The sequence below is a fragment of the Papaver somniferum genome, chromosome 1, assembly GCF_003573695.1.
Source record: "Papaver somniferum cultivar HN1 chromosome 1, ASM357369v1, whole genome shotgun sequence".
NCBI lineage: Eukaryota > Viridiplantae > Streptophyta > Magnoliopsida > Ranunculales > Papaveraceae > Papaver > Papaver somniferum.
Genome location: NC_039358.1, coordinates 170,778,393 through 170,801,742, shown reverse-complemented (window position 1 = coordinate 170,801,742; position 23,350 = coordinate 170,778,393). Strand labels below are relative to the sequence as shown.

At 39.8% G+C, this 23,350-nt stretch overlaps 2 protein-coding genes across 2 annotated transcripts in view; one reads left to right on the top strand and one right to left on the bottom strand.

Annotated features, from left to right (window-relative positions):
* LOC113353994 (MLO-like protein 2) overlaps window positions 1-18,420 on the bottom strand; it is a 52,061-nt gene extending 33,641 nt beyond the window's left edge. Inside the window, exon 1 of the mRNA XM_026597456.1 lies at window positions 18,282-18,420. Within this exon, the coding sequence (XP_026453241.1) occupies window positions 18,282-18,420 (139 nt within the window). The remainder of the gene's footprint in view (window positions 1-18,281) is intronic.
* Window positions 18,421-20,402: 1,982 nt separating this feature from the next.
* Window positions 20,403-21,600, top strand: LOC113307905 (uncharacterized protein DDB_G0271670-like). The gene has a single exon (XM_026556373.1). It carries the CDS (start codon window positions 20,508-20,510, stop codon window positions 21,291-21,293), a length of 786 nt encoding a protein of 261 aa, XP_026412158.1. The 5' UTR covers window positions 20,403-20,507; the 3' UTR covers window positions 21,294-21,600.
* The last annotated feature ends 1,750 nt before the right edge of the window (window positions 21,601-23,350 follow it).

Here is a 23,350-nt window from a genome sequence, read left to right as displayed (position 1 = left end):
GATTCACAATTGATTGAACTTACGCACAACCTGTGATATTTCAATTATATAAACAAATATATTGCGGAAAATAAATAATACAGACACTAGAAGTTTTGTTAACGAGGATACCACAAATGCAGAAAAACCCCAGGACCTAGTCCAGATTTGAACACCACACTATATTAAGCCGCTACAGACACTAGCCTACTCCAAGTTAACTTCGGACTGGAATGTAGTTGAGACCCTAACCAATCTCACACTGATCAAGGTACAATTGCGTTCCTTACGTCTCTGAATCCCAACATGACTCTACGCACTTGATTCCCTTATCTTATCTCACCCACTACTAAGAGTTGCTACGACCCAAAGTCGAAGACTTGATAAACCAATCTGTCTCACACAGAAAAGTCTGTTGAATAGAGAAATCTGTCTCCCACAGATAAACCTATGAGTTTTGTTCAGTCTTTTGATAAATCAAGGTGATCAGGAACCAATTGATATACCAGACTTATATTCCCGAAGAACAACCTATGAATATCAATTACCACACAATAATCTTAATCATATGGTAGCGAAACTAGATATTGTGGAATCACAAACGATGAGACGAAGATGTTTGTGACTACTTTTTATCTTGCCTATCGGAGATTAAATATCGAGCAAATCTTAGAGAAGATAATACTCAATCATGATACAAAACAGCAAGATCAGAATAGGAAACTACAGAGAAAATAGTTGGCTCTGGCTTCACAATCCCAGTGAAGTCTTCAAGTCGTTAACCTACAGGGTTTGGAAAAACCTAAGGTTAAAAGAGAATCGACTCTACTCGCAACTAGTTACACACATGAGGTGTGGGGATTAGGTTTCCCAGTTGCTAGAACTCTCCCTCATATGGTCTTCAAATCAGGGTTTGCAATCAATGTTACCTTGGTAACAAAGCATTCAATATTCACCGTTAGATGAAAACCTGTTTAGACTCAAGCTAATATTTTTCAACTGTTAGATCGAACTTAGCTTGTTACACACAAATGAAAAGTGGCTTCATATAGATATGAGTAACCATACCTAAACGTGTACACCTTTGTTGGCTCAACAATAGTTAACCGAAGTTAGCCATATGAACACTTTCATATCAACCTCATTCATCTTAACCATAAGTAGTTCAAATGACTCAAATGAAACTAGTTATAGAGTTGTTCAATTATTTATATTCTCATAGAAGTATACAAGACACAATAGAAGAAAAATTGATTTTGATTCACTCGAATCAATTCATGAACATTACAGCCACGGTTTGCAAAAGATTGCATTCCTTATTATATAAATGTATTAGTTCATGAACAAACCGATTTTAGAACATAATTCACTCAAGTATGCAAACGGGTACGCATACCTTAGTGGTCGGACTAAGTTTGGGTTCGCCAGTATGCGAACGGGTACGTATACCACCAAACTCAGTAAAGTCCCGGAACTTGAACCTCACGCCAGTACGCGTACCGGTATGCGTACTTAGTTCCCGGACCTCTACTAAACCAATTAGTATGCATACGGATATGCATACCATGGTTCCCGGACTTGGATTACACATATGCAAGTACGCATATTGTGCTTATATCCAGTTGTTCTAAACTGTCATTTCAACCATTGAAACATTGTCGGAAGACGACAATAGCCGTCTTACACAAACTATTAGCTTCAAAGCAATTTTCAAGTAATCGAATGATCAATACGAAACATTCCGAGTCTACATCAAATGACTATCTCACACAAATCATGTAAGATGTTACCAGGCGATTTTCACATGATCATCTTTTGACTTTCTTCAAGAATATAAGATGCACTTGGTTAAAGCGAAAGCTTACCAACACATATTTCGAGAAATATGTAAGCGAGTTAAATTCAGCTCGAAATATCAAATGTGCATAATTGAAGTCTATATAGCTATACGACTTTTGTCTCAAATAGGAGATAGAGTAGATAGACTTTTGAGTGATAGATGAGTTCAAGTCTATACATACCTTTTGTTGATGAAGTTCCACAAGCTCCCCTTAGTAGTTCTTCGTCTTCAATCGATGAACGCCGTGAAATCTAATACTCAACTACACTTTATATCCTAATCCGAGACTTAGCTATAAGTAGACTAGAAATCAAGACTTGTAGTTTTGGAAAGTAAACTTGACAAACAAGCTTGAGATAGCAACGCTTGCGAGTTCGACCGAGAAGTGCTCTAACACATACTATAGTTTCCATACTTCAACTGTTGAATCAGTATGCATACAGGTATGCATACTAAATTCCCGGACTTGGAATACACTTGCAACAGTTAGCATACAAGTACGCATACTATGCTATATCCAATCAAAGGTAAATTGTTCTAAACTCCCATTTCAATCATTGAAATATTCTTGGAGGACGAGAATAGCTGTCTCACACAAACTATTAGCTTCAAAGCAATTTTCAAATGATCAAATGATGAATACGAAACACTCCGAGTCTACATCAAATGATTGTCTCACACAAATCATGTAAGATGTTACGAGGCGATTTTCACATGATCTTCTTCTGACTTTCGTCAAGAATAAATGATGAACTTGGTCAAAGCGAAAGCTTACCAACACATATTTCGAGAAATATGTAAGCGAGTTAAACTCAGCTCAAAATATCAAATGTGTATAAAGTAAAGTCTATATAGCTATGCGACTTTTGTATCAATAGGAGATAGAATAGAAATAGACTTCTGAGTGATAGATGAGTTCAAGTCTCCACATACCTTTTGTTGATGAAGTTCCACAAGCTCCCTTTAGTAGTTCTTCGTCTTCAATCGATGAACGTTGTGAAGTCTAAAGCTCAACTACACATTCTATCCTAATCCGAGACATAGCTATAAGTAGACTAGAAATCAAGGATTATAGTTTTGACAACTAAACTTGACAAACAAGCTTGAGATAGCAAAACTTGCGAGTTTGACCAAGCAGTGCTCTAACAATCCCCCCTTTGTCAAGTTTAGTGACAAAACTATCAATACATATGGATTACAAAATAAATAAACTTTGTAGCTTCTCATCCAAATGCTTGATTTCCTTGGTTCTTCAACATTACTCGAAATCTGTCCAGTGATTCTGAACGTGTTCAACTCAGCATCATAGTTGTTGAAGATCCATAACCATAACAATAAGAAAATAATTGTTCTCAATTATTTTTATATAGTGTCATAGTATTATTACACAACATCAAAGTTCAATTGTCTCACAACTTTGACAATAATACTACGGTGATATGTATTGCTCCCCCTTAGTCAATACTTCATCTCACAATGAAAACCACTCCCCCTTACATAATGATCCGTAAACCATATGTATTTGTAGTGTGAACGACACAATAATTCTTCCCCTTTTTGTCAATATAAATTGGCAAAGGTACGAAAACTAGCGGGATCATAATGAAATTCTCATAGAGATACTTCATGACCAAAAGAGAACATATCAACTTTATTTCGATGATTTCACGTAGTCGAAAATTAGTGTATTCATCAAGGAGTTTATAAATATATAAGATAACTCATACAATATTCCACAGCTTCACTCCCCACAAAGATTTGGCAAAGCACAAGTTCAATTAAGAACTCTTCCCCATTAAATGTCATTCCCGAAAGAACAACAAGAGCGACCTTACTTTTACAAGAAAATAAGGCTTTCTTTGGACATTAACAAATCACATTAAACATGAATTTGTATCCAGATAACTCAACTAAATTAACCACAAAGGAACTTTAATGATTAATTTAATCGTAAATGCTCAACATAAGAAAACTTATGGAGCCGTACAGTACTTTCAACGATGCGGGCAATCTGCTTAGCTTTGACGCAGTCCACGATGAGTTTCTTCTGATTCCGTATCAAGACATTTTGAGTTTCAAGGATTTTGGTCTGACCATCAATGAGATGATTCATTTGCAGTTAAAGATTTGCAAATTCGACCTTAGAGTCATTCTGAAAAAAGAATTAAATCCTTGACAGATTAACCAATCCATGAGTTGTATTCTTTCCTTGCAATCATCTTTTTCAAGACAATTTCTTGAACTGAATCGCATCCTTTAATGTCTTCTTCTATCTCAAAATTCACCACTTCATGAGGTCTTGAGGAGTTCTCCGTTTCTTTGTTTTATTAGGGAAGAAAAAATAATATAAAATATCCATATTTATGAACAAGAGAAGGACACCCTTGTTATGGATATCCTAAAACTCCCAAGAAAGACACGGACGTTCGTGGACCAGTTATGAAAGGTTAATGGATCAGAAAAGATCCAAGAATAAGGAAATACTCCATGTTTTCAGATATCTTTTATCTTCATAGCTCAATAATTAAAATATTTAATATGAGCATATGAAAAAGATACACCAGTTACTAGGAGTCAAGAGATGACTCAACATTCACAAAAGAAGAAAACAGCTAAATCAAACACAAGACAGATGGTAACCTACAGTAGACTTGAGCATCTCGCAATTGTCATCCTTGTTAGATACAAGGATGAAATTACCTCGAGCTAGGTAGCTAAGTGAGATGTAATCCTACCATGAACATTGAGAGATGAGTTGTAAATACCATCTAAATGTTTGAGCCTTGTATTCCTTACCTTCCTTCGGTTGTTTCTTATCCCAGAGGAATAAGACATAAACCTTTTTTAGTATCCATCAGAAGGATTTTTCTGAAGACAAAATCTAGGACCTCTAGATATCGGTTCCATAGGGTCAGGATTTAGAGAAATCCATTTCCTAGACTTAGGTCTACCAGACTTATTCTCATTAGCACTGGAAATGTGTACATTTGTAGTGCAAGAATTAACATCATTAAGAGGGACAAAATTCCTGTAGAGATTTCTAGAAGAGTGAATTTGGAAACTCAGACAATTTGCCCTGTCAATAGCAAACAGAAGTAGATTTTGAAGATCAAAAATCTAGTTCTTTCTAGAAAAACAATGTGAATCATAATGATTTCTTTTTCCGTAGAAAGAACAGGTTCGTGGAAGAGAGACATTGAAAGGAACATGTTCTAAACTCATATCCCTATTGGAAGACTTCAAGTTATGTAAACATTTCTTAGCAGATGCTTTATTTGGAGTAATTTTCTTCATGTACTATAAACCTTGTGAGAAATGAGAATTAGAGAAAGACATAGAAGAAGATTTTCTCATTAAGATAGAGTTTTCCTTTTTCAAGTAATTGTACTGTTCCTGGGCTAGGAGAAGACATGCGACCAATTTCTATTTTTCAGCACGAATGTTGTTCAGATCTGATGAATGAGTCTCGATCAAACGTTTTTTTCTAATTGAATCTTCTTTAACAATATCTTCAAGAACACTAATTTTTTCACGTTGTAGGGTAGTTTCTTGAATATGATTTTCGATATTGTTAAAGAAAGACTCAACAATACTGTAGAGTTCCCGTTCTCGACCAATAGACTTCTCAAGTTCATCAATAAGCTGAGCATGTTTTTCTTCAAGAGATTTTATTTTAGAATCTTGAATTCAATAATCTCAACAGATTTTTAATGTTCTGGTGAGTTTCATTTCAGCTTTTGACATAGTGTCAATTGTCTCATCAGAGCGAATGTTATCAGAATCTGATAGCAAAAATTTTCTACCTCGGGATTCATAAGAATCATCTAAGGAGTTATCCTTTGAGCTAATCCCAAGACAATTGTGAAAAGACGAGGGTACCCAAATACACCACAATCTTTTAAATTATCCACCTATAAGTCCTCTTACCGAAGTGATTGTTTATGGACAAAGTCGAGACAATACTACAAATCGGTGTTCACACTTTGTGTGATCGTCTATGGATACGAGATCGAGACAATACAACAATCAAAGTGTGATTACTTGATAAAAGGTTCGGACTTAATCAAACTCTATAGGATCATTATCAAGTAATACGGAATTAACGTTTGTGTAATTTACTTTAAATTATAATAACAACAATTATAATTGCGGAAAACAAAAGTAAATGACACAACAATATTTTGTTAACGAGGAAACCGCAAATGCAGAAAAACCCCGGGACCTAGTCTTGAATTGAATACTCTCAGAATTAAGCCGCTATACAAAATCTAACAAACTTCGTATAGTTGAGACCAAGCAACTAAACCTATAGTTCACCTAGTTTCTTCAGTATCCCTGCGCTTCCGACATTCAAAAAGTGCACGCACTGGAACAATTCCTTTGGATCATATTCCAAACAGTAAATGAACAACAAATCTGTTTGGTAACAACTCTCTTGATTCTTTCAAATGAAGATATCTCAAGTCATAAGCAAAGGCTCTTCCGTTTAACCAATAAACTCCTTTGCTTAGTCAGATCAATCTATCCAACAACTACCGAAGTAGCAGAGTTTAGATTTACAATCAATCAATATGGGATCAAACAAGAAACTATAAGGTGATGCCGATCTTACACAACTAATCAATCGAATAAATCCGATTCAAGTTGGATCCTAAACGATCAAGGTTTGTGCACTCCCAAAGATATAAAAACCAAATCAGAAATCTTCTTTGTCTTCAAATTTTCTTTAATCTTCAATAAACACCTGCACAACACCACTTGAATCTCTTTTCATCAATCACGCACAAATCGAAGTCTGTTAACAATGGATTATCACAAGACGTCTTTAGATCTACAAACAGTTCTAAAGATCCCGTTGACACTTCGATCTAGTTTGAGTGAATCTTATATCATAAGAGAAGATTCTCAAAAATAAAAAAACTAGGTGCAATCAAAGTTCAACAACCATTAGTCAATCAAATTAATCGAAAACTAAAATAAACTGCAATTATCCAGCTTCCCACCAGTGGTACTCGTAGATCGCTTCTTGATCCCACATAAGTCTTTAAACGAGCGGTAAGAGTTTCTCCTAATTAGGTTACTTTCCACTCCGAATAGACGGCTCCACCAGAAACAACAAGAAGATGAAGTTTTCTTGGATCTTAGGATAGTTTGCTTGAAATGCAAACTTGGGTATTTATAGACCAAGGATGTTTGGACACCAAGGAATTTCCAAAACCTAATTATTCTTAAGATATGCGATAAATGCCCAAATGGTTTTCATAATTCCTGGAAATGCTTTGTCCAATATTTCCGAAATCTCACTAGAAAATCTCCAATTAGTAAATGCACATTACCAATTTTTATTTTCCAGAGATATGCATTTAATTTTTGGTAATTAAACGCATATAAAATTAATAACCTTAATTAAAAAAATAAAATAAAATAAAAGATTCTTAATTTATTTCGGTCCGGGATCTCCTTGAGTTATTAAGGAATATCTTTGAACAATAAAAGATAAGAGTTAATGAACATGTTCAAAGTATGTCGACATATTTTTCTTTGTAAATCCTTTTTCATATTTACAATCTTGGAATCGAGTGTACCACACTTCCAAACAAGTTTAGAATTGTTTCATTTGTATTCCAAGAACAACTACGTGATTGATCAAATATCAAATCACTAATCATGGGTTTACGGTTCTACCAAACACAAGTATCGGTTCTACCTTAATATGGTTACTGGGACCGATTACATCATTTACCAGGATCAGTTACGTCAATTACCATGACCGGCCGATTACCATATTCTCATGGTATTACTTGTGATCGGTTACACAAGTCACTAGGATCGGTGACACCAATTACAAGGATCGATTACACAACTCTTTTGTGATTGGTCATACTAATTACTAGGATCGGTTACACCAATTGCAAATATCGATCATACCATCTTAGGTGATTATTTAGGATCGGTTACACTAATGAAAGTCATACCAATACATAAGTTAGGCACTGTGACTAGTTTTACCAAGATACATAACAAGTTATGATCGGTTCTACTAACTGACACATATTGGCGATGAATAACAATACCAATAAGCCTAGAGAATTCCCTCTCGTATCATAAACAAGTTCATGAATGTACTTCCTTTAAACAAATGTAAACATTGTTTCCTATGACGAAATCTTCACCCATACCCATACACATAATCACAATAGCATTCATACGATTTTGTCGATGTCTTATATACGAAGTTCAAAAGATAAGCGTTATACTTCGTATTCTAATTCCTTAACATTATGATCATGTGATTATGTCTCACTACTAGAGTGTAATGATTCACAGCTTCGCAGTTATGTTCTCAGTATAGCACGACTTGAAAAATACGTTAGGAATGAAACAGTTTAAGTCAAAATATAACTAACCTCAAGAGGAAGGATGATGTCGTCGTTGTAGCTTGTTACTTATTCACATTCTTCAAGTCTTCGAGTAATACTTGTATGTCTCATAATCCTAATCTTTCTAGTCTATCCTATACGAAGTTGTCTCTAGTTATATAATTGTTTGTGGGTGAAAATTGTTTCTGCTGATTTCGGTAATCTTGTGTGTAGGTAAGAAACGAGTCTAAACCCTAAACAATGTACTGCACGGGAGTACTTTTGATTCGAGAGATCAATCTGTACAATCCTGGCCTAAACCAAGAAATGGCCATTCCAGGCTTGCTTCGGTTACAAAGTGAAGGAGAAGGGTTGGTCTTAGGGAGGGAAGCAAAGAAAGTGTTGAGGCCAGAATAGTTGATTCTGGAAGTGTGGGTGTTTTGCGACTTGTATCCGAAAGTTGAACTGGCGAGCTGAATGGAAAGCCACCAGGTGATTTCTGGATGTGTATTGTTCTCCTGACCAAAACTTGTTTTCTGGTGGAAATAGGTGAGAATTATACAAGTCGTAACAAAACGTACCCTGGTCTCGTAGAAGCGGGAACGTTTGAGTAATGGAAGGATACGTTTTCACCATTACTTCTTGCCATTACTAACCGCCCCGTTTTATGACACTTTCTTGTAACAGGAGTATTGCACGCCGCACGCTGTAAACCGCCAGACCAATACCCTGATGAGTATCCCCCAGTTTGTGACATGTTTTGATGTCTCGAGAGTTTTCGTGGAAAACATGTAGCACTTTGCTACGTGTGGCAAGTTAAAATTGAGAGGCTTACCGTAGGTAAATAACACATATGATGCTAGGCTCGTTTTGGCTAGTAGTTGTGGCATGGTGGCATGTCAGTGACCGTGGCATAGCGACGTGCTAGTATCCTTGGCATGATGGTCTGCCGGTGGCCATGGTGTTGTAAGTGGCGCTGGCATGCGCGTCTGGCATGCGCGTCTGGCATGCGCGTCTGGCATGCGCGCCTGGCATGCGCGCCTGGCATGTGCGTCATGCACATGCGCCTCTGCATGATGAAGATTTTGTTAACATCGATTTCTTCTAATCCATGACATGGACCAATGTCCATATATCCAAATTCATCATGACTTGTCGATTTTCATGAGAAGTAACATAAAACGCGGCTGAGAATTCATGACGTGTACAAGGCCGCGTGGCCTATCCTTTGACCCGTGACGTTCAGTCCCCAGTGTGTTATTTTACTCCGCGTCTTCAGTATCGATCTTTGAATCATAGGGTTTCAGTGAAACTCGTAACTGAGTTGACTATATGACTATCGCCTGATATATATATATATCTTCAAGACTCCAAATCTATGATCCACGCAAATATTTCTTCCATTTCTGAGTCAGTTTCATCGTGCAGGGAAGTTTTGATCCTACCCTCTTGCCGTCATGTCGAGCAATAGCATTTCTTCTCAAGATGATCTTCAGTCGAAGCGTGAAATAGCAACGTCTATCTGAGTAAGTTGTACACTTCTTCTTCTTCTCCTTTCTTGTCTCTGTTCAATCGAGATTGTTGATCACAAGAGAATTATTTGTCGTAGGACTGTAAGAAGAATGCTACTCCTTATAATGCAAGGCCTAAGCGGACTGTTAGAGTTCCTGCCCGGTATGGATCGGCTCGTGCTGAAGCTGGATCGTCTGTAAGTAAACCTATGACTCTTGAGATCGTACTGAGTCCCGGGATTAACACTCCTTCGTTTCATCGTAGGCGGATGTCCGTGTCGTCGTCGATGCTAGATGAAGAAAGAGTGGAAAGTCCGTGACCGTGGTTGAGGTTGAGGAAAGCAGTAACCAGGCATGTGAAGATTCTGCAGGATCCATGGAGACTGGAGACAATGTCCATGCTCGTGAATACCCAACCGCTGGACTTTTATTCTAAGCCCCATTGATTAATACCTTCCCAGACAATGAAATGGTCGGCGGATTCGTGATTCCCAAATGTTATGCGTCTCTGTACACCAAGATCTGGAAGAAGTATGGTCACATTGCTACCACAGAAGTGTGGAAAGGTTTTCTTCCAACCCTTTTAACCACGGTAGCGGGGCTATTTCCGATCATCGAGGAAATGAATCAGATGCACTTGCGAGACGTCAAAAACCATGAACTGCACCAATGGGATGAAATGATCTCGAATTGTGAGGCATTGTGATTCAATGTAAGCTGGCTCCGTCGTCGTCTTGAGATAATCAAGGTTCATAAGGCGGCAGAGGCTGCTGATGCAATTTCCATGAATGCAGCTTTACTGGATGAGGAGAGGATACTGGCTCTGGAGTCAGCAAGGGTTGAGAAAGCGGTCGAAGACTTGAAGGAAAAGGCCAAGATTTTTCAGAAGAATCTTGACGAGGCTTCTTACAGGGATTATCCGTTGCTGGATGGTTTGCTCTGAGTGAGCATTTGTGGTTGTTGTTTTTTGAGTAAATCTGAGTTTCTAGTTATGTGAAACAGTTGATCATGGTATGAACGAATTTTGCTCATTTATGAAATGTTTAATGAACAAAGGAGCATTCACATGCTCTTTGGAGGAATGAAATTACATTTTTGAAAATGCTTGAAATGATGAAGAGGTAGTTTGTTTCATGGATTAGGCATAATAAGCTTTGAGCCATTTGCCATTGATGATGTTTCCTTCCTTTCCTCCATTGATTGCTAAAATTTTGTAGTATCCGCTAGACACTGCTTTGATAACAACATATGGCCCTTCCCATTTAGGAGAGAACTTAGGAGCAGACATGTCTTGTTGAATGTGCTTTGCCGTCTTTAATACCAAATCTCCTACTTGAAATGTTCGAGGTCTTACCATTTTGTTGTAGGCTCTGGAGATCCTCTGTTTGTAAGCTTCCACATATTTTTCCACCTTGGTTCTCCTTGATTCCAGCATATCTAGCTCAGCGATTCTTGATCTGGAGATTTCGGCCTCATCCCATTGTACACCACTGGATGCTGCAATCCTGGCTGAGGGAACTTTGATTTCTGCTGGAAGTATGGCGTCGGCTCCATAGACAAGGGAATATGGCGAAGTACCGATCGAGCTCCTTGGTGCAGTTCTGTAAGCCCATAGAGCCATGGGTAATTGCTCATGCCATGATCGAGGATTGTCATGAATCGTCCGACTGATAATCCTGACCAAAGTCTTGTTGGTACTTTCTGCTTGACCATTTCCTTGTGGATAGTAAGGCGTGGAGAAGATTTGTTTGATCCCATATTTATTGAGCAGCTTCTCAACATCTTGATTGGCAAAAGGAGTTCCGTTATCTGTGATGATATGCTTAGGAACTCCGAATCTGCATATTATGTGCTCTTTGATGAAGGCGGCAATCGTAACTCCAGTGGTGCTTCGAAGAGGAATAGCTTCGACCCCACTTGGTGAAGTACTCTGTCGCAGTGATGATGTATTCATGTTGTTTTGAAGATGCTGGATTGATCTTCCCAATGATATCTAGTCCCCAGCTGTAGAAAGGCCACACTATTCACAGAATTCAACGGGAGACAAGGAGTGTGGATGAGATTACCATGGGTTTGGCATTGGTGACACCTCTGAACGTGTGCGGCTGCATCATCTTCCATGGTTGGCCAATAATATTTCTCATGAATTTGAAGAAATAGTTTCCTCTTTCCTTGATGTTCTCCATCATGTACTTCCTTCAGGATTGTAGGGATTTCATGTTCGGCTAAGCACCTCAGTAAATTTCCACCAAAGCTTTTGCGGTATAAGATCCCATCGAGATAGACGAATCTCTTAGCTTTCTGAATGAGTTTGACTGCTTGCTTCTTTTCCAGTGGTAGTTCGTTGTCCCGGAGGTATTTGATGTAAGGCTCCCTCCAGTCCCCAGTGTGGTGGACCGTCAAAACCTCCAAGTGATGAGGAGGTGTTTGGCAATCAGGACAAGATCCTTGTAAAGCTCTTGACTGAGTCTCCATGGATGGCCAGTAGTACCCCATTCTTTGAAGCTTTCTGTAAAGTGTTACCACTAACGTTTGCCCACAGATTCTCATGTATGCGCTTGAGTGTTCTTCCCTTCGCTTCGTCTCCCAAGACATCGTGATAGAGATCCATCAGGATTTCGATAGTATAGTCCTCCATGGAGCAAGAAGTAGTTCTTCAATTCTTTGAGGCTGACTTGGCTTCTGAAACAGAGCTGCTCAATTCATGAATGATGGGTGCTCGCCAATCGTTTGCTGGAATGTCTTTATCTGAGTGAGCCAAGTTGAAGATACAGTACGCCTCTGTACAGTGATCGTTTTCTCTACTCCTTCAAATTGCAGCTTGGAGGCGAGAGTTGCTAGGCAATCATCATGCTATTGTTAGTCCGTCCAGTATGGACGATCGTTGCGTCAGCAAAATAGGTCAACAGTCGCTGAGCTTCGGTTCTGAATGGAGCAAGTGTGATTTCCTTGAGAGAATACGTTCCATTCATCTGGTTGACCAATAATTTTGAATCCCCCTTATCTCAAGGTGTGTTGCTCCTGCTTGCTTGGCCAAGGATAATCCTAATAGGAAGGCTTCATTATGCTGAGTTGTTGGTGCAGTGGAAATCAACTTGAACGAATGTGAGAAAACTTCACCAGATGGAGACACCAGTACTATCCCGCTCCTCCGGTGTCACTACTAGGGGTGGCAGATCCATCAAAGTATAGAAGCCATGTTTCTTCCTTGATGACCAAGATGTCTGGGAATTCGCCGGGCACTTCTTCATGTAGTGTTGTTGTGTCTTCCCCTGGAAAAGCAGCGAGCAAGTCTGCGACCGCTTGACCTTTGATGGCTTTAGGTGGCGTGCAAGCTATGTCAAATTCTGACATCTGGAGTAGCCACTTCGCTGGTTCCCTATCAAGGCTGGCTTTGATAGCAAGAACTTTATGGGATCAGCTTTGGAGATGAGTACGACCCTGTTAGATAGTAAGTAATGTCTGAACTTCTGGATTGCATGTACCAATGCCAGGCATGCCCTTTCGGCCTTTGGATATCGGAGTTGAGCATCTCTCATTGTGCGGCTGAAGTAGTAAATCGGTCGTTCGACGCCTTCGTCGTCTTCCTGAGCGAGGAGTGCGCCGATGGCGACGTCACTGGAGGCTGTGTAAAGAATCAGGGTCGTCCCTGCACTGGAGACCTCATGACGGCCGGTGACAATAATATCTGTTGTATTTTATGGAAAGCTTCTTGTTGAACAGCTGTCCAGGTGAAGCTTGCTCCTTTCTTCAGCAGAGGTGTGAACGAAGCAGTTGAGCTAATCCAGGAATGAAGCGTCGAATATAATTTACCTTGCCCATAAAGCTCTGTAGTTCCTTCACGGTACGTGGAGGAGGCATGGTGGTAATAGCTTTTGCCTTGTCTGGGTCGACTTTGATCCCTTCAGCCGTGACCAGGAATCCTAAGAATTTTCCGGAAGAAACTCCGAATGCGCACTTTAAAGGATTCATTTTTAATTTGTATTCTCTGCACCTTTCAAACACCTGCCTTAGAACTTCGAGATGAGATGCTCGAGTCTTCGATTTTACCACCACATCATCAACATAGTCTTCTACTTGCTTGTGCATCATGTCGTGGAATATGGCAGTCATGGCTCGTTGATAGGTGGCACCAGCATTCTTTAATCCAAAGGGCATCACAGTGAGTGAAAATTCCCAATGGGAGTACGGAACGCAGTCTTGTTGGCGTCATGTTCATACATCTTGATCTGGTTGTACCCACTATAGCCGTCCATGAATGAGAACATACCGTGACCACTGGTTGCATCGACGAGCATGTCAATGTTGGGTAGAGGAAAATCATCCTTTGGACAACATTTATTCAAGTTCCTGAAGACTACACAACATCTGATTTGACCATTTTTCTTATTAACAGGTACCACATTTTCTAGCCACGTTGGATGAAGAATAGGCTTGATGAACCCTGCTGCAAACAGTTTCTGGATTTCGACCTTGATTTGCTCCTCGACTTCGTGTCTAAATTGTCTGGGCGGTTGTTTGACAGCTTTGGAACCAGGGACGATGTGCAGGTGATGGGTGACGAGTTTGTCATCCAGACCTGGCATTTCTTCGTACGTCACATCTTGATATTCTTTCAATAATTTTACCAGCTCGGTCCGCTCCTCTGGTGATAGCGCTGAACTGATCAGGATTGGCCTTGGATCGTCTTCAGTCCCAATGTTGATTGTTTGAAGATCGTCAGTGGTAGAGTCAGTGTCGTCCTGTAGTTGTCATGGGGAATCTTGGACTTCTTCAAGTGATAGCTCACTCTGACACGATTCTTCATGGTGGGGAGACTTTTCATCGTTCTTCCCGATTAATTGCTAATCTTTCCGTCGGCGATAAATGACTCTCCCTTCTACGTCTCGATCGGTCGTGAAGTTTGTCCCTGGAGTTGAGACTTGATCATTATGGCGTTTTGTCGGTGTAGTAGGTGACTTGATCACTTTAGCAGCTGAGGATAACGGATCGTTATCAGCCTTCTCGATAATCTTCCAGCTTGGAAGTAGAAAAATGCGAATCCTGCTTGGAGGTTCCGGGACGCCTTTTTGAGATTCAAGGAACTCAGTATCATAGAGGGGAGCATAAGGAGATGATGAAGCCAGAATGCGAACAATCTTGTTGTCGAGCAGGGCCTTCATGCATTGATGGTATGTTGAAGGAACCACCTTGTTATCATGGAGCCATGGGCGTCCCAGTATTATGTGGTAGTCAAGTTCTTGCTCGATCACATGAAACTTTGCTTTCGATCGAATCGGCCCCACCCTCAAATCTATGTATGCATATCCATATGTATGGCTTTGACTTCCTTCAAATCCTGTCATTAGGATGGGATAGCGAACGATTTTACCTTGTGGGAATCTGGCCATCCCGAGAGTCTTCATAGTGACAATGTTGGTGGAAGCACCGGTGTCAACAAGAGATCTTCTAAATTCGATGCCTTTGATGAAACCAGTGACATACAATGCTCGGTTGTGTCCTTCATCCGTCATGCGATCTTCTTCTCCAAAAGAGATGTTGTCGATCGAATGCTCAGGCACTAGGGAGATTTCTTCAACTGATAGTGTTGGTGGCGTTATTTGCACGCTGGATGATATCTGGTTGAGTGCTGAAAATGTGTCTGTGCACTGATCCCTGGAGAAGTGTAGGAGTTCACATAGATTTTCAATCAAATGTGTGACCTCTTGTTCCACCGGATTCTCGTATGTGGTGAAGCTGTTCATTTGAGGGTCAGATGAAGATTCAGTCCCCGGTGTTGAGGCTTCTGGAGCGAAGATACCGCCTAACTCGGATGTTAATCTGATGAGAAAGTCGAGGATGTGGTTTATCGTCTCCTTCATCAGGTCCATGTTCCTGGTATGGACCTCTAGGATTTGAGCCAACTCTGCCAAAGTCGGGATCCCTCTGCCTTCCATGCCGCCAGGTGTAACATGAGGAATGTTGTCGTTTGAAATATTCTGATTTTAATTAGTTGAATTAGTCCCAAGACCAACCATCTTGTGAGATTGTTAGATTGCAACCGAGAGATTAATCTCCCACTGTGGTCTCCAATCTGTAGATGGGGAAAAACGATTTTCTGGTTTTTAAGGAATTGAGGAGACGACCGTACAGAGGAGACTCCTCGAACCGAGCGAAATGTTAAACCTCACACAGATACACCGCTGCAAAGAGGGTGCTTTAGATTCGAGAGATCAATCTGTAGTACTCCGGCCTAAATCAAGACAATGACCGTTCCAGAGTAAATTCGGTCACAAGAGAGGATGGGTAGATTTGTAGGAGGGAAGCTGAGAAATGTGTGGAATCAATGGTAATCAAAGATTGTGGGTGTGTGAATTCTGAATACGATAAGCTCTGAGTGATTGAAATTGCTCAATTGAGAGTAGTTGCTCAATTGATGAGTTGATGATCTCGTGTTGTCAGTTTGACGTGAGATTAATGATACTGATGATGCCAATGATTCAATCATGATTCAAAGACTTATTTATATTGCTGGAATTTTAGACACCTTGATTCCATGAAGTGTGACAGTTGATGGAATCAATGAGTGGGGAAGTGGAGATCGTGTTTGAAACCAGTTGCTCAACGTGTGGAGACTTGGTCAATTTTCCACCCACTACCTCGTGAATTCCTTCAACTGATTGCACGACTTGCTCACATTCCATCGTGTGTTTGAACACACGTGTCGTAGACCACCAGACCAAAACCCTAAGGGATATCCCCCAAGTGACACGATTGACGTCTCGTGGTTTGTTAGTCAATTGATGACTTCGTGGTTTGATGGGACGATGAGTCCATGTAGTTGTTGAGTTGAACATGATGTTCTTAAACTCATGAATTGAACATGTCATGAGACAGAGGTATAGTTCATACGATGAAGTGAGCAAGTATTGTTAATTCGATGGATCGTTGAATATTGATTGTTGAACCAATATTCCTTGGTTTGAGCAAATATTTATCATCTGAGCAAGTGTTTCTCATGAGATGAATTGTTGAATATTTGATCGTCTGAGCATGTGTTGCTGGCTTATTGGCAGCGTACTTAGAACACTGGTGTAGAACCGAGCATAATTAATAAAATTAATGACCATGAGGCCGTCGTAAAATTATTAAGGTTGGAATATGGAATGATGATCCTTGGATTCAGAAACCCTAATTTGATCAATTGATGATCAATTCATGGTTCGTCAGAAGTTTAACCATGGGACGAAGGAGGGAGCGACTACATGGGACCGTGGATCAACCATGTAGTGTCCATATGCTCACGTGAGCAAATACAAAGAACTCCTGAAGAGTTGACTTGTTGGTGGAAGAATGATTAAATGCTGGCTTAATCATTTATTCAAAAATGCTCGTCTGAGCCTTAGGTGAGAAAACCTAATTAATTATGACGAGGCGAGGGACTGACCATGGAGTCATGAAACTGGCCCTGGGTTGTCACGTGACCGGCTGAAGATCACTTCATGAAAATCCAAAGTGTTTGGAAGAGTTTTGGACCTAATACGAGCAATTGTGCAAATTAGGTCAAAACTGTGAAAATTGATGGGATCGGCTTCCGTGATCCAAAGAGCCAATATTGGTCAGTCAAGATAGCGTGCTCGTGTCCCCAAGGCGTCCGCGTCTCAGTCTTGAGAATTTTGATATTTTCTGGCGTGCAATTGAGCATCCATTCGAGAAAATATGCCAAAATTAGGGTTTCGACGAAACTGAGGAAAACACCATGAGATGTTGAAAAATAATTATAAAATAAGGAATGAGGAGGCCTGGGGCCTCCGTGGTCAAGGCATGGTCGGCCGGTCGTGACCACGGTCTCGTGGTGCCCTTTCCTTAATTTTATAATATTTTGATGATTTTATGAAAAAATCATGAATTTTGAGAAATTTGATGAATTTAGGGAGTTTCCATGAATTGAAGGAGTTTTCATGAGCTCATGGAAGAAAAATATTAAAATAATAAAAACATGGGCGCATGGCCGGCCGGCTATGGACCGGTCCCACGAGTTTTTCATAATTTTTTAATATTTTTTAGGTATTTTTGATGATTTGAGGGAATTTTTCCTAATTTGAGAGAAATACCATAAAATCAAGGAATTTGATGAATTTAAGGAAAAATAATAATAAAATAATAAAACAAAGGGCGTGTGGGACCGGCTAGGGCATGGCCGGCCGGCTAGTGGCCCGGTCCCACAAGTTTTTCATAATTTTATTTTATTTATTATTGTATGTTGATTTGTGCAAAAATACCATGAAATCAAGGAGTTTTTTCATGAAATTAGAGAAATAATAATAATAAAATAATAAGGAACTATGGGGTGTGGGTCCGGTTGGCCAATGGTCACGCCCCACACTCCTTTTCTTAATTTTATATTATTTTTTATTGATTTATGGAAGTACCATGAAACCGAGGAGTTTCCTCGAGACGAAGGAGATTTGATAAAATGAGAGAATTTTCATCAAATCATGGAAAATAAAAAATGCATTAAAAATATAAAACTGGCGTGGGATTGACCACGACACGGTCGGCCGGTCGTTTTTCCTCGTCCCAGATCGATCTCCTCGTCCACAGTTGGCATACCCCTTGCAGCAGCTCGTGATTCCTCTGGTGGTGGATGCCCGTTACTCCCTCGCCTCGTCCCAGTTACTCCTCCTTGCATGCTGTTACTGGAGATCGTGCGCTTCCTCAGAGTTCTTCCCATCCCTGACGTGCTAGCCATCGGACACAATGTGCTGTTAGTCCGAGAGTCGTCCCTACCTACGTCAGTGAAAACAGACAACACCTTACTTTGACCTGTTTTTGAAAAGTTTCTATAATACGTACAGTTTTAGAAGAAAAAGGTGACTGACACTAAAACTGAGTTTCAAAAGTACGATTCCCTCTACTCTGCCATGCTGACCTCTCCAATTTGCCCTGTTCAGACTCTAAGTGTCTCCTTTTAGACGGGTATCATGTTACGTCGCTTTCAAAGTTGCACGACGTCGCTTTCGGTACTACGACTCTGCATTAACTACAATTTGTCCTACATTCCCTAGACTCCAAATCATTAACACCTAGTTCTCTGTGGGTAAAAGGTCCAAATTCGTACTTTTATGAGGTCAGCACGCCACAACAAAAACTGGACTAAGACTTATGCACTCCCTTGAACTACAAAGAGATGTCTTCCCTTGATTCCTTGGATTCCTTCACCGGCGACCAATAATCTCGCCGTGCTGTTGTTTTGGCATTTTCCCCAGCCAACATGGAACCTCAAGCAAATTCAACCACACATCAAATATGTTATTTGGGAGTTTATGGGTATTCCGTTGTTGAACTCGCAAGACAAAAACTAAGATCAAAATACGAAGACAAGTGCGAAAAATACTATGAAAACGAAGATTAAGACCCGAAAACAGACTCGCCTACAAGCAAGACTAGTCGACTGTTCGGGATCGACCCAACTGAAAATGTTTGTTAACGGCTCGATCTTAACAACAAAAACTTAACTATATCAACAGACTTCAAACCAAACGATCATATACAGACTTTCACCGAGTAGGGGTCATCCCATAGCATCAACTAACACGCAAAGTGTTTTTAGGAGCTTTTGGATCGTCTCTGTCGGCACATGCAGTCAAGGTATCCGGAGAACTTAGACGTTCCCCTTAGTCGGCGCCAGAATGTAGTGGCATAAAACCACACACCACATCCAACGAAGTAGAAGATGATTTAACACAAAGTGAAGATACACAACAAATGTAGAACAAGGATATACGTGGTTCGGTATGATTACCTACGTCCACGGGGTGAAAGGATGAATGTTATTATTGCTCTTCTTTGATTACAAGTTGTTCACTCCCTCTCAAGTGGTGAAGCTCTCACAACTCAAGTATGATGACTTGTTCCCCTCTCCTTTTTTAACCTGCCTCTCTCTCTCGACCTTCCCTTATATTTATAGGCCAAGGTCGACATACAACATAATTACAATGTTGGTCACATTACATCAATTTAGCTGTTCCCTATCGGACCTTCACTGCTCGCCCGACTTTCTGGTTTGACCGATAGTTCTTCACCCGAGGCCGAGTCTTAATCGTCTGGTTAACACGATGTCTCCCTTCTTTCTTCTCGTTCCTTTGTTTGACCATCTTCCTTCGTCTGACCGAGTGCTTTCTGAATGTTCGCCCGACCTGTCAGAGAATAAGGATCACGTCACATCCGACAACTATTGGGCCATCATGTCCGACCCACGTGATACCTCACTCTTTGCGCCGTTTGGTTCTATCTTGTACTTCGCTGCTCTTTGTTCTTTGTATATCACAGTTTAGGATCTTGCCACCTAGCTTTGTGGATTATCTACACCTACGCTTGCATTCCTGAATGCCTCGTGCATACGCGTCATCTCCAAATTTCATCCCTTTTCTTAGCATATGTTACTACTAATCTCGCATTCCGTTCATGTCCAAATCGCATTTGGCGCCTGCCTTCACCTTGCTTGCAATTCCGAATGATAGTGGCGCATATCGGTTGCGACCCGCTTTTCCGTTCAGCCAAACCTAAAACTACCACGTATTATTCCCCTGAATCCCCTCTATAAAGTTTAGGTAGTCTCACACTAATCCCTTTTTTGATGCAAACGTGTCGATTTTTAAGACAACAAAACCCTACACCAACTATGCCACGAAAACCCTCCGCCTGTTACGAAACGACTAACAAAAACAAAATAGAAACGTCTCTCTCTCTTCTCTTCTCTTTCATTTTCTCTCTCTCTAAATCTAAAATTTCTCTCTTCTCTTTTAAATTTTCTTTCTCTAAAAACGGTGGTGGTTGATGGCAAGGACCAACAAGTATTCCTCTATCAATTTCAACGACATATACGATAAGAAAATTAATCCAAACAAATCATCTGCAGCTACAAATTCTACAAACCCATCAACCAAATCATCACTTCAAAACCTTTCCAACTCTCGTATACATGGCGGAATGCTTGTTTTAACTCGTCCTACTCCAAAACCTCAACCTCAACCTCAAATTATCCCACAACAACAGCAGCAACCATCTCTATCTGCTACACAAATCCCTAAAGTTTCAGATCAAATCGGACAAGATTCAATCTCTCTTCGTCCTGGTTCTACCTCAACTACTTCATCCCAACCTATAGCAATAGTAGCACAGAACAAAGAGAAAGAATCAGTATTATCATCATCATCGTCGCGATCGCCTTCATTTTCATCATCATCACTTTCTTCTCCAAAACCAGAACCATTTGTTCCTCCACATCTAAGACCAGGATTTGCTGGTAAACAAGATAGATTAGGACAGGACGGACAGAAGATTAATCTAGGGTTTCGATCTCGTGAGCTTGGAAATAATCAAGGCCATTCAGCGAATCAGTATGGTGATAATGGGCGTCCTAAATCAGGAGGATATTACAGAGGTGGTGATTCGGATCAGGAGCTTATGAATCGACCTACTTCTTCGTCTTCTTCCAGTGGAAATCTAAATCGACCTAACTCTAGCGGCAGTCGACCTAATTCTAGCGGGAATCGACCTAATTCGGGTGGATGGTATGGTTCATCATCATCATCATCTTACAGATCTCCTCACCATTTTTAGATGATTAAAATGATGAAGATCTGAGAATATTTTTGTTGTTGTTGTTGTTGGTCTTACCGCTAATCAAGTTATCATCAGATAGACAGTTTCTCATTACTTTTTCTTAATTTGATTGTTTTGAATTAAATTTGATGGGATCATTACCAAACCCAGTTAGGGAGAAAGATACAACTTCAGAATTAATCTTTGATTTGCTTATACGTTATCACTTATCATTCTCCTGATCGAATTGATGTATGTCTACGTTATGTTTTGGATGATGGGACCTGATGTTATATTACTTTTATTGCAGAACTTTGGCTCTTCATTTATATTCACCTGTTTCCTGTTTAGGTATTTAGCTCTTCATTTACACACCAGACTGAAGCATATTTGCTGACTTCAATTGATCAAAATATAGATAGGTTAATGATTGTAATCCTTTGATTGATGCATTTGTCCAATACTTAGGAAAATCTTTGTTGCTTGTCAATATTATTAGGTTGGGCATTTCCAAAAAAAAAAACAAAAACAAACTAACAAAACAGAGTTCATAGCCCTTGTAATTGTTTTCTTTTCTGAATTTGTAATTCGTTCGTATTAGATCCCTATCCACGTGAACTGTCTTTGTCCTCCGTCACCCTATCCTTCTGTGCTGCTCCAAGTTTAATGCTTTTTTCGATTCCTTTTGTGCTACTCAACATCGCATTTTAAAATCCCATCTGTTTTCTTATTAGAATTCCATTTAGTTTCATCATTAATGTTGCTCGATGGCAGCAAACATATCAATAACCACAAAAGCTTCTCTTCCATCTAATACAACAACGTGATAATATTATAAGTTTAATTGACATTAGGTCGCTGGTATTTATACACAAGTAACAGCATAGATGACGAGGAGGAGCTCATGAAAGCATTTGAAGGCGTTGGAATGAAAACCACCGAGTTGCTAGATTCAATCATTGTTATAATACGTGTCTACGTATTTTTTGTTGCTAGAATATTTCTTTGCAGTGTTCGCTCCCATTTGTTTTACTTATCATGTTCTCATGTCCCATTTGTTTTACTTATCATGTTCTCATGTTTATATAGACGTTTGAACCACTTACTGTTGATAAGGTTTGTTTGTTTCATTGGTCAGTTCTTCCAAGAGCAGTTATGTGCCTTTAAAACCTCTCTAGAAAAACCTAAGCTTTTGCAGCTATTCATCAGAGATCCCTGTGAGATTATGCATTTAACTTGTTTGCTGAAGCTTTTCATGGCTGGTCACTCATCTAAGCCGTGGTAATCTGCAGCTCTTTTCCGTCATGTTTGTTTGTCAGAGTTTTATAATCTCTCCTTTGTGTAGCCTGAGCATGTTGTTTGTCTGCGTATGTGAAAATGAATCGAATGCAGTCTTATTATGAACCTTTGATTGAATTTGTTTAAATAGGATATACCAGTATAGCACAGTGAAAAAGGAGCCTATTATCGAGTAAATTTGAAAATCTGTGGATGTCATTTTTGGTGAAATGTCATGAGGTACAAGCAATCTGTAATTTGAACTAATTAATAGTGTCCAACGGGTTACAGCCTTAGAAACCTGTTTTTCTCTTTTCGCTGGTGGACTTTTGTGGTGAAAGAACGATTTTTGTTTTAGTTGCAGTTCTAATAACACGTTTGAATTTGATGGACTTGTTCAATTCTCCTAGAAATCAAGGGGGGAAGAATAAGAACAAAGTTATAAATAAAGAGGATGTAGAATGATAAGGTTCCCCATTGTATGCTTCAGTTTTCGGTTGCTTAGGATTTTTAGTGACAGAGGACAGTTGTGAACATTAAATGTTGATTATGGATCAATGATAAGGTACAGATTGGATGCGAATGAATCTGGATTCTAGATATGGTCCAAGTTACTTAGACTGTCACAGTTACTACTCTGGACATGTACAAAAACATGGAGTATAACTCGGGCCAGACCCCAGACTGAATGATACAGATTAAATTTTAAAAAGGCCAGACTGAGGTGGAGGTACTGCATATTTTCCTGTCAACTTGTGACCATGAAGGGGCAGAAGGAAAATTTTCTTCCATGGAGG